We start from the raw sequence: 11,926 nt of genomic DNA, 5'->3' as shown, positions 1-11,926 counted from the left end.
ACAAGGCGATCGATATGAGGTAACGGAAAGCTATCTTTCGGGCACGCTTTATTGAGGTCGGTGAAGTCGACGCAAATTCTCCATTTACCATTCTTCTTTTTCACTACCACAGGGTTTGCCAACCAATCTGGATACTTAACTTCGGTGATAGATCCAGCTTTGAGTAAGCGCTCGACCTCGTCATTCACGGCTTGCGCTTTCTCTGGCCCAAGCTTTCGGCGTTTCTGTTTGATAGGCTTGTATGTCGGATCGATATTGAGCTCGTGGCACGCGATCTGCGGGTCAATCCCGGGCATGTCTTCTACCGACCAAGCGAAGGTTGAGGTATGCTGTTTCAGGAAATGAATGAGTGGTTCACGGATGACTGGGTCGAGCTCGGCACCAATTCCAACTTGACGCTCTGGCCTGAGTTCGTCAATGCTAACTTGAACGATTGATTCCTGCTTAGGCTTTGTCTTTTGGACGATGAGCTTGTCAGTTGGCCCGAACGAACTAATGACGCAAGCTTGGTTGGCCGAGTGGAGTCTGCACTCATTTATGTAGCACGATCGAGCAACGGCTTGGTCTCCTCGGAGTGTGTACACACCGTCGGGGGTCGGGAACTTCAAGCATTGATGGTACGTCGAGGCGACCGCTTTCATTGCGTGCAGCCAAGGCGTACCGAGAATAGCGTTGTAGATCGCCGGTTTGTCGAGGATAAGGAACTGGATCATCTTTGCGATTCCGCCGACGTAGATTGGGATTTTGACAGTGCCGATCGTCATACAACGCTCTCCATCAAATCCGGTAAGTGGCTCGATGAACGGATCAATCCTATCTGACGCCAACTCGAGCTGGTCAAGTGCTTCCTTGAAGATAACGTTGACCGAACTGCCAGTATCGATCAGAATGTGGCTTACTTCGACGTCGTCGAGGAGTAGATCGACAACGAGAGCGTCATTATGCGGCTTGTGAATTCCGATTGTGTCAGCCTCGGTAAAGACCAAGGGCGCTCCCTTCAGAGGATCCTGTGGGGTTTTTGGTGTGCTAGCGGCTTGTTTGCTGTATTCTTTGATGGCTCGAACGGAATAACTGCAAGCTTCGATGGCCCCCATTATCATGTTGACACGTTTTCGCGCCTTAGGAGCACGATTCTCCGGAGCTCGGTCATCGCGATTCCGTTTCTGTTGCTCGGGCAAAGCAGGCGGATTCGGTGGCGGTGGTGGTAGTGTCGGTAAAGCCGGTGGAGTTGGTGGATCTTTGGCAAGTGCTTTCTCGAGATGTTCGTTGTTCGGTCGGGGCATCGAGAGTTGCCCACCGCTCTTAGGTGTATTTGAGCGTCGGAGTTCGTCGACCGAGATCGGCTCCTTGCGATACAGGCCGAGTATATATTCTCGCAAATGCCTGCATTCTTCGGTGCTGTGGCCCCTACGGTTATGGAATTCGCAGAATAACGACTCGTCTTGGTCTTCTTCACCGCGGACCCATTTATTATTCCACTGCTTGCTTGGTTGTTGGATTGCGTTAGCATAGAGTTTCCGCGGTTCTCGTATCCTCGACCGTATCCCGACTGCGGCTCGTTAGTCACGGGTTTCAGACGTTCGGGTTGTTTTGTTGAGTGACTTTGCTCGTACGCAGCTTCTTCTTCTTCTTCAGCAATGTAAGTATTAGCTCGGTGTAATGCATCTTCTAACGTCTGCGGTGGGTTGTGCGTGATCGCGCTTCGGAAACTGGTCTTTATCCGAGCTCCTTTCTGAAGGCATAAGAGAGCGGCTTCGTCGCTAATCGTGCAGTTGGCGACGATTTCCTTGAAGCGCTGGATGAAGTCGCGAAGGCTCTCGCTTGGTCCTTGAGCTATTTGCCAGAGCTCGGAGTTCTTGGTATTCTGTCCAATGAACATGGAGAAGTGCTTGACGAAGGCTGTCGTTAACTCTTTGTAGCTGTCGATTGAATTGGCTTCGAGCCGTGAGAACCAGTCGAGAGCTACTCCTCCCAGACTTTCCACAAATAGTTGGCATTGAACCGCGTCTCTTTCTTCGGCAGACTTAAACTGGTATCGGTTCATGCAGATGCCGAACGATGTCAGGAAGTGTCGAGGGTCAGAGTTGCCCTCGTAGATTTTCATCTTCAGTTTCTCCATGTGCTTGACCGGCGTCCCTGCGATGCGCGATGTGAAAGGAGTCTTCTGTGTTTCCTGAATGACGCGCTCGATCTCCGGAGCCGCGCTTGTGGCTTGATGTATTTTTGAGGTGATATCGCGAAGCTGTGCTTTCATCGCTTCAAACTCGGTGTCTCGGCTTGAATCTGGTGCTGGTGGGTTTGCTGACCCGACCGCGGCAGACCTCATAGTTCCGGTTGGATCTCTGTCGGCATTGAGATCTTCAATGATGTTCCGAACTCGGAGAGGAGTTCGTGTCTGACTGAGTTCGGCGATCTGTGCCGCCATCTGACTGAAACGTTTCTCGCTCCTTTTGTTGATGGCTTCGAACTGAGCAGTGAACATTTGGAGTAACAGGTCGGTTACGGCTGCGGGAGTTTGCTCGGCAGCAGTTCCGGTGTTTTCTCCAGGAGTTCCTCCCGTTTGTCCTGTTTGGGCGTTGATGTTATTTTCCCTGAAAGGGTTTTCTTCTTCGTGAACGTCGGATTGGTCTGCCATCACTGATTCAATCTTTCCGAAGTCCGATCAAAAATCTGAGATATCTGTTTAAAGCCCCCCTACCTGGCGCGCCAATTGTTGATATGTGAATATCGACAAGGGACAAAACAGTAATTTAGATCGGAAGCTTGGTTTTATTAGATTGAATCAAGTGAAATACAACTGAGTTCGGTTATTTCAATAGGCAATAACGAACTAAGACTTAATGCGACTAAGAAGCTGTCGTAACGAGTTCTCAGTCTTTCAGTTTTCTTGGGAATCCCCTCTTTCTGATGTCGATTCGTCTCCCTTTATATATATCTCATAAGTCGGTCTTCAAGCGCACCTTAGACGATATGGGACCGAGAGGAGTTTCCTTTTCTCTCGGTTCCTTTCCTTTTCTCTCCAAAGTTTCCTTTTTCCTTCAGGAAACTTTCCTGTTTCGGCCGAGCTCGAGGAAACCTTCTATTCCTTTGAGAGGTTTCCCACCGACCTCGGTCTAATGGGCTATCTTCGGCCCATCTTCGCTCGGCCCATCTTCTCTCGGTACATCCCTTCGTAAACCGGGCTTACGGTTCGCCGATCTCAGTTTGTACCGGAGAAAACCGGGGTGCGGTTTTCACCTCCAACAGTTAATATCATTTAACGTACCTGGAGATCCAAAAAATGCATGCCATATCCACAAGTCATATGAAGCTGCCTCTAAGACGATTGTCGGTTTGCCGGAACCACGTGTGTATTGTCCTTTCCATGCGGTTGGAAAATTCTTCCACTCCCAGTGCATACAGTCGATGCTTCCTATCATTCCGGGAAATCCCCGTGACTCTCCAATATCGAGGAGTTGTTGGAGATCTTGTGGTGTGGGTCTTCTGAGGTACTCATCCCCGAACAAGTTTATTATTCCCTCCGTGAAATTTTCCAAGCATAACAAAGCCGTACTAGCACCTAGCCGGAGATATTCGTCAACCGCATCAGCTGCCGTACCATAAGCCATCATACGAATAGCTGCAGTACACTTCTGAAGGCTAGATAGACCAAATCTCCCGGCAGCATTTCTTCTTTGCTGAAAATACGGAATCTCATTGGAGAGGCGGTCAACTATACGAAGGAACAACTCCTTGTTCATTCTAAACCGGCGATGGAATAGATTTGACGGATAGATTGCATCATCACTAAAGTAGTCGTTCGAGAGCCGGTGATGACCTTGTTCCCGCTCTCTTTCAATGTATGCTCTCTTTTTTTTGTTTTTTTTTCTTGCAAGACTATCAAGTGCTGCATAAAACATTTCATCAAATTGTTGATCAAGTAAATCATCATCGGAATCATCAAAAACATCATCGATTGAATCATCATATGGCCCATCATATGGCCCATTATTTGATGATGATGCCATACAATTTTTTTTGTAAAAGAAACGTTTGTAAAGGAGATGGAGAAACGTTTGTAAAAGAGATGGAGAAACGATTGTAAAAGAGATAGAGAAAAGTTTGTAAAAGAAAGAAAGATATCTTGGTTTATGTTTTGAGAGAAAAGTTTGTAAAAGAAATACATATCAACTGAGATTGAATAGATGTTCATCACACACAATACATTTATACAACAAAGAAAAGAAGAATATGTGGCTTACAAAGATATCACTAACAATAGGTGTACATTACACTAGAAAAATGAATGGTGTAGCAGAGAAAACAACAAAAAACGACATGGACCCAGTTCTTGGACGCATCTATCTAGTGGCCAAGTGCTTCCCCGTGACTACCCTGCAAAACCAAAAAGATACACCAGCAAGTTGACAAGTGATTCAGACGAGCAAATGATAAAGAGAAACAAGGCGATGCACTAAACTTAAAGTTGATTAATATATTGAAATTTGCAACACCGTTACATTTAACAAAGTACCAAAGTACCAAATTCCCAACTTTAAAAAAAAGTTCATACATCACTTAAGCAAATCATTAATTATCTTGTTTTTAAGAAGCATTTCATTCTCATTGAGTGGCTCTGTCTTAGCTAACAGTTTTTCAAGAAGTCTTTTGTCAGTAATCTTGTTTTTCAGTTCCAAGTCTCGTTGTTTGATTTCCCACACACTTGTGAAGTCCTTCACCTCCTTCCCTCCGGCTGACTTTTTTGCTTTTGCCTTGGACGCCTTGACACCAGGTGGCCGAGCCTCAATGAAGACATCATCGGCAACTCTTTCATGTACTGAGCTGGAGGAGTTAGCCGAGTCTTCAACTTTTCTTCTTTTGGCCTTCTCACCATCCTTAGAAGCAGGATAGAAGCTGCTGCACCATTTTTGGTCATGCCTGAGCTCCCTCCATGCATGCTCGAGGGTGAAATTGATGAGATAATCATTGAAGAATATCTCATGGGCTGCCTTCATGACGTCGTTTTCGTTTTGGCCGCTTGTCCTCTGCTTTTGTGCAGCCTCGTATGCACCAACGAATTTGCAGACCTGGTCGTTGAGACGACCCCATCGCTGCTTACACTGAGACTGGCCTCGTCTTGGTAGTCCGATCAGGTCATCACTTCCATTATAATAGACTTCAATCCTCTGCCAGAATGCACCAGCCCGTTGTTCGTTCCCCACAATAGGATCCTTGCTCGTATTGAGCCATGCGCTTATGAGGACGAGGTCTTCCTTTGGAGTCCATTGCTTTCTGACTTTACTAACCGTAGGTTCATCAGATCCTTGTGTACTAAACACAGGAAAGTCTGATGATCCAAGTTCAATACAAGGCGAGTAATTGTCAGGAGGTATCTGACTAGTTAGAAGGTTAACGAATCCTTCGGACTGAGAGAAAGCGTTTTGAGAATCCATGAAGATGAAAAAAGAAAGATGGAATTTGAAAGAAGAAAAATGGAAGATGAAACAAGGAATATGGAAGATGAAAGAAGAAATATGGAAAATGAAAGAAGAAATATGGAAGATGAAACAAGGAATATGGAAAATGAAAGAAGAAATATGGAAGATGAAGAAGAGTCTTTACGTAAATAAGTACTTACTAAAACGGGTTTATAGAAAGAGGAAGAAGAGTCTTTTATGGTTGAGAATTTAAAGTCTTTTAAGGTTTGTCTTTAAGTCTTTGAGTATGTTAGTGTATTTAAGGCTGTTAAGAATTATGGTTGAGTCTTTAAGTCTTCTAAAATTTATGAATGAAAGATGTTTTCTTTAAAGTCTTTTAGTTTAGTCTTTTAAGTGGCATTTATCACACCTAACAAGTCATATCAATTGAAGATCCATTCATCATTTCACCTAAACGATACTAAACCAAACGAACTACCTAACCAGTTATCAATACAAAGAAAACCTTTTTCAAGACACATAACCGACCAACAAGAAAACTAGCAACCTAAACAGGTAACAATACAAATCAACTAAACCATTCAAACAAACCAGAGATCTAAACCAAACGAGGCATTTTTATTAAAGTAGAGTTAGTTACTGACCTGTATTCGGAGACACCATAAGCATGTACCCGATGCTCCATCAAATACCCTCACAAAAAAAATAAAAGATAGTGAGCATTATCAACATCATAATCAACATTTCAATATGGCAACTAAACAACGACCACAATCCTTCAACAAAACCATCATCAAAATTACATCATCTAGTCTAGCATTTCATCATTGACATTAAACGTTAAACTTGAAATTCTTATCGAGTAATCATCTACATTTCATCATCATCGTCATCAGCATATGCAGATATATTAAGCAAATTAGACCTCCCTAAAAACCCCCCAAATTATCCCCATTTTCGAAAATCTCCCAAATCGAAAACCCTAATTTGATCCAAATTGAAATTACTCAATCAACAATCACTCGCAATTGGATTCAAAATAGACCACCGTATGTAATACTGTAACCCTAAGCCCCAATTTTAACCCCGATAAAAACCCCCAAAATTTTTCCCCAAATTCGAAACCCTAATTTTATCGAATACAATCAAAACCAAATTCACAACAATTTCAATTCGTACACAACAAAACATACAAACCACAAGTAGACACAAACAATCTCATCAAATTTCCCCAAATAAAATTCCCAAAAAAAACCTTAAAATTTTTTCTCCAAATCGCAAACCCTAAAAATGACGATTCGATTTCAAATCAAGCACGAAAAGGACGATGAAGACTAACCTGGATGCTACGTATGGATGGTCGACGATGGGAAGACCTTTTCACCGGTTGTTTTCGCGTCATCGCCGGCCACCACGAAATCGCCTCCAGATCGCCTAGGGTTTTCGAGGAGAAGAAGAGAAAAAAGAGAAATGAAAATGGGTTCAATTTTTTTGGGCCCCGAAATTGTTCTCTTTTTTCCAGCCATATACGTGTCGCCACGTCACGACGATCCGGTATCATCAGGTTCGTCCGGACGATACGGGCTCGTTAAAAATGGGCCATTTTTTTGTGGATTTCGTCTTGGATTTTGGGCCTGATACTCAGCTTGAACCGCTGATGTACCTGCTCTAAGGACCATAACATTTTGTGTTGTTGTCCGGAATTTGTTAGATAATATCGTGTTTAACTCGTAAATCACTCTTATTAGATATGATTAAACTAGCGACTTAAATACTCTCAAAATCCCTAGACCATTGACTACTCAGTCCCACGATTACACTTAGATTAATTTCAACACTAGGTTTTACATTTCCATTTGCAATTTAACACTGTGTTTGGTGTTTATGCTTGAATTCTCCTCTTCTTCTTTTTTTTTTTGTTTAAAATGACAACAATAACAAATTCATTTAGAGAAAACACACACCAAACGTACATAAACTCAAATGCAAACAAGTAAATGAGGCATTAGCCTACCTTTCTTGGCAAACCGTATCTTGCCTACCGACAGAAACCTTACTAATTTCTTCTCAAATGCACAAAGTAACTTTGAACATCATTAAATATTTAAACATTATTCATCATCATCACATGGTGACGTCTTTGAGAGACGAGATTGGGGTCATTGACTGAGCCATGAAGCTTTCTGTCCAACACCTCACTAGATATCTTTCCCATTAATTGATAGAAAGCAATGAGCTCAGAGAGTCGTTCAACGTTCATTTTATTCATTATGCTCATCGCTTTCCTCTGCTTCGCCTCATCAAGCTTAGGTTTTTGCGTAAACGATCCACCGTTCTTCATCGTCGCTCCCATCTCTTTTAGCTTCTTCTCTTGCTCCACACTTAGAGCCGTATTTGACTACAGTCATGCATCAAGCAAACAAACATATGTTATGGTATAGTCATCACGTCACATTTCCATTGACTTTTGAAGTCATGGTCTAGAGTTACAATGTAGTTCATGCACTATCATCTTAAAGAGGGGTAAACATAAAAACAAAATAAAAACTAAAATCATTCTGAAGTCCATCCGATTTCTTTGTAAACCAAAGACAGTCATAACATTTTTAATGCCGAAAAATGGTACCGGCCAAACTTGATGGGAACCGAGTTAATTGAGATTCATGAAAAGTTATACTCCCTCTATTTGATGTTTTGATTAAAAATATGCATATTAAATTTTTTTTTTTGCTTTTTACATCTCCTAAGCAAAAATCATCGATACTATTAAAACACTCCATATCTATATGTCTGAATAATAAGAATAAATCAATTTTAATCTTTAGCGTTTAACTTTTTTAATAAATGTCTTATAATTAATTTTTGTATTGGAATCCAAAAAAAATTTATACTAGGTGAGGACCCGCGCCAAACGCGGGCTTGCGATATTTATAGAGCTAATTACAAAATTTGTAGAAGTAATCATTCATAAGTAGAAAATTTGTAAGTTATATATAATCTTCTCAAATGATATGTTTTAATATTCTCTTGTTCTAAAAATACTAACTATCATAAATCATTTATTTCTTTTTTTAATAATGGTGAAAAGTTTAGATATTATATAATTTAATATTTCGAAGAGTATTCGTTGTTATTGTGATATGTATCGTTAATAAACCCATAAATTTTGATAATTGAATAATGGTACTTTTGAAAAAACTCATCATTTTATCAAATGTGATCATTATCATCGTTGTGTGCATCAATATTTGCTGATATACAACATTTCAATATCGCATATCTTTAAGTTGCAGTTTGTTTCAGTGTATACTTTTCAAATACCATTATGGTTTTGTACTCGAGTTCCTTTATGTTTAATAAAAGTATTGAGTCTCAACAATCAAGACAATTCTGAAACACAAGTAAATCAAAGTGTCATTAAAACAGACAATTTAGTTAGTAAAGGTCTAAACCAAAACAAATAAAATAAACTACAGTTTCTTTACATTCTGAAAGATTGTCTTATATACAATGTTCAAAGTATTGGTTTGTGGTTTACCCATATATAGTATCTGTTATCAGAATCTTCAAACCAGCTCTTGAAGTAACATGTGATATAACCACATAAAGTTGTCCATGGGAAAATACGAGTTTTGGTAAATACAGTCCAACATTTTGAAAAGTCTGTCATTGGTTTTTATTGATTGTCATTGCATAGGCGATGACTACAAGGAATTGTCTACGCCTCATTCTAAAAGGAAAACTTGTCTCGGTGGGGGAAACAATCATTCATGGGATCGAGACCTTTTGACCAATATACTCACCACTTACGTGGTTAGCTTGAATAACATGTTTGACCAATTGTGTTACTAAGAGTCTTGTTCCATTGCATAAACCATTTATAGGGTCAATATTTCGAAGCAACATAATAGAAATTCATATTTTCAGTTTTAATTCATGGTTCTGCAATCCAGAGATCTTAAAACTATTAAGATATTCCTAGGTGTAGATTTTTTTGTCAATATTGCCCTTATCAGAAGTATCAATACTGTCTGAGCTTAAGTGTAAGATCATATATCTATATGCATAAAGCGTTAAATATGTTTACCTTGTATTTCCGACAACATGTAGACTGAGAATTGCTCTATCTTGAAAAAACTTTGGGTTTCTCTCCGATCTGTACGAATCAACATACACTTATCTTACTATCTCCTTAACAGGATCGAAACATTCTTTTATCAGTAAATGGCCAGGGATTTCAACTTTGGCTTCATTACCGTTAGTCGAATTAATTTTGCCGTCGCCTATGTCCAAAATTCACTTCAAGAAAGACTCTAGCTCATTAACGCGATCATCTCCAACACTATTTTGAAGCTTCATATTCTTGGTCAGTTCCAAAACAGTACAACTGTCCCATAGAGTAGAAGAATTTATGGTAGCCGTAAGAATTTGAATGTTATTACCTCTGTCAATAACATGCAATATTTGCTTGAAATCTTCACCAAATACAATGACTTTCCCACTAAAATGTCACCAGTTTTGAGTATATCACACATATTCTATCTAGAATCTCAAAACAATATTTACTCATTATACGAGCCTTGTCCCATATTAGTAAATTTAGCTTCTCTTATCAAATCAGCCTGAGGTGAATTGCTGTTTATTGAGCACATTGTATTCGAACTAACAACAATCGGGATGCCAAATCTCGAATGGGCAGTTTGCCCTCTTGCAACAGCAATGATGTTATCCCGCTTGACACAAAAAAGTTTACTCCACAAAAAAGTTTTACCCATTCCACCAAAATCATATACGAAAAATATACCACCAATATCATTGTTTACTGCTCCGATAATTTAATCATTTATACTCTGTTGTTCATCGGTGATGGTTTTCAACATGTCTCTATGTGCTGCACGTAACTTCGCATGATCCATAGTAAAAACACAATAAAACACTAAAAATAATAAAATATTTGAAAAGCAACTAAAAATATCCATAAAAAGGGTCAAAATACAGTGTTATCAAACACAATATTTTGTTGTAAACGTCATTATATAAGACTCTTAAATGCGTCATGTTCATCAGCATCAACAATATATTCTGTTGTTTATCCTCTTTTTACACATATGCAATATTTACCCATCACCCCCTCTCCTTTCCCATCATCACATTCTCATACTTTGTCATCTTTATCTCTCTACTCATACTTTGTCATCTTTATCTCTCTACTCATACTTTGTCATCTTTATCTCTCTAGTCTCTCTCCTCTTCTTTAACGTATGTGTCTTCTTCTTCTTCTTCTTCTTCTTCTTCTTCTTCTTCTTCTTCTTCTTCTTCTTCTTCTTCTTCTTCTTCTCTCTCTTCTCTCTCTCTAACTTAAACTTCATCTTTTTCATTCGGTTTTTCATTATTTTCTTTCTTCTAATTTTCCTTCTTTCTGTTATTACTTTGTCTTTTTCCTCTTCCTCTCTTGCTTCGTCCTCATTACCTTATCTTTTTTTATCTTTTGATTTACCTTCTCTTATATATATTTTTATTCTTATTACTTATTAAGTTTAGGTGGGTTATATTTAAATTCGAGAAAAAAAAGTCCAGAAATAGTAATATGGTAATCTAATCCTTGTAAATATAAAAATAACTCACTAAAATCTTGTCATATATGTGTGAACCCCAAACTAAATAAAAGGAAAACACAAGTCAAAATTACCATAAAACAAAGCATTTCATCACAACTAAAAAAACACGAACTATAAGATGAACAAAGAGTTTACGGATTGTTACGCAAAACCTATCAAAGCTAAATAAAACGCCACATAATATTTTTTTATTAATGGCACATAGGACAATCACTATGAAGACGACACATCATATTTTTAACTTCGTATATAATAATATAGATATGCATAGAACAATTTAGGAAATCTAGCATTTGAATAGTTTTTTTTCAATAAAATTTGAACTATAAATAAAAACAAACAACACATTAATCATATTTTAGTATATTATATCTTACATATATATATATATACATAAATTTTATAATTATTAATTTATGTTTATGTTGGAACCATATATTTACATAGGAGTTTCAAAAAAATTATTATCTTATTATCTTATCGAATTTGATGGATTTTTACACTAACCCGATTCGGAACCAGATAAAATTTATTAATTTATAGTGATTATTAATTTATCGAGTATTAATTTATAGAGGTTCTACTGTGTTATGTTCTCTTATCAAACAGAGGGCTAAGACCTAATTCAAGGATACTTTACCTGTGATCCTCTGCAAATCCCCAAATAAGGAATGTTCTGTTCGAGGCAGAGCTTTACAAGAGCAAACTCAATAGAGTCTTTTTCCTTGTCAATAGCTGCATCACTCGCGTGTGTTTTCCGGATCTCGTCGAGTTCTTCAGGTGAAAGTAACGATATTTCAGACTCGTATAGAGAAGGGTCGATGTCTTCTCCTTCACAGAGCAGAACTCCGTGGATAGGTTTGAAGCTCTCAAGCAACTTGTGAACGCCAG

The 11,926-nt window shown here is 39.0% G+C and overlaps 2 protein-coding genes across 2 annotated transcripts; both read right to left on the bottom strand.

Annotated features, from left to right (window-relative positions):
* Positions 1-3,233: 3,233 nt before the first annotated feature.
* Positions 3,234-3,740, bottom strand: LOC112085342. The gene has a single exon (XM_024154550.1). The coding sequence runs from the start codon at positions 3,738-3,740 to the stop codon at positions 3,234-3,236; it is 507 nt and encodes a 168-aa protein (XP_024010318.1).
* Positions 3,741-4,553: 813 nt separating this feature from the next.
* LOC112085338 (glutathione S-transferase T3-like) lies at positions 4,554-5,432 on the bottom strand. Its single transcript, XM_024154544.1, has one exon. The coding sequence runs from the start codon at positions 5,430-5,432 to the stop codon at positions 4,554-4,556; it is 879 nt and encodes a 292-aa protein (XP_024010312.1).
* Positions 5,433-11,926: the final 6,494 nt, after the last annotated feature.

Source organism: Eutrema salsugineum, unplaced genomic scaffold, assembly GCF_000478725.1.
Source record: "Eutrema salsugineum unplaced genomic scaffold, Eutsalg1_0 scaffold_9, whole genome shotgun sequence".
NCBI classification, from domain to species: Eukaryota; Viridiplantae; Streptophyta; class Magnoliopsida; order Brassicales; family Brassicaceae; genus Eutrema; species Eutrema salsugineum.
Note: the sequence above shows the minus strand (reverse complement) of the source record. Positions and strands in the feature narration are given on the sequence as shown.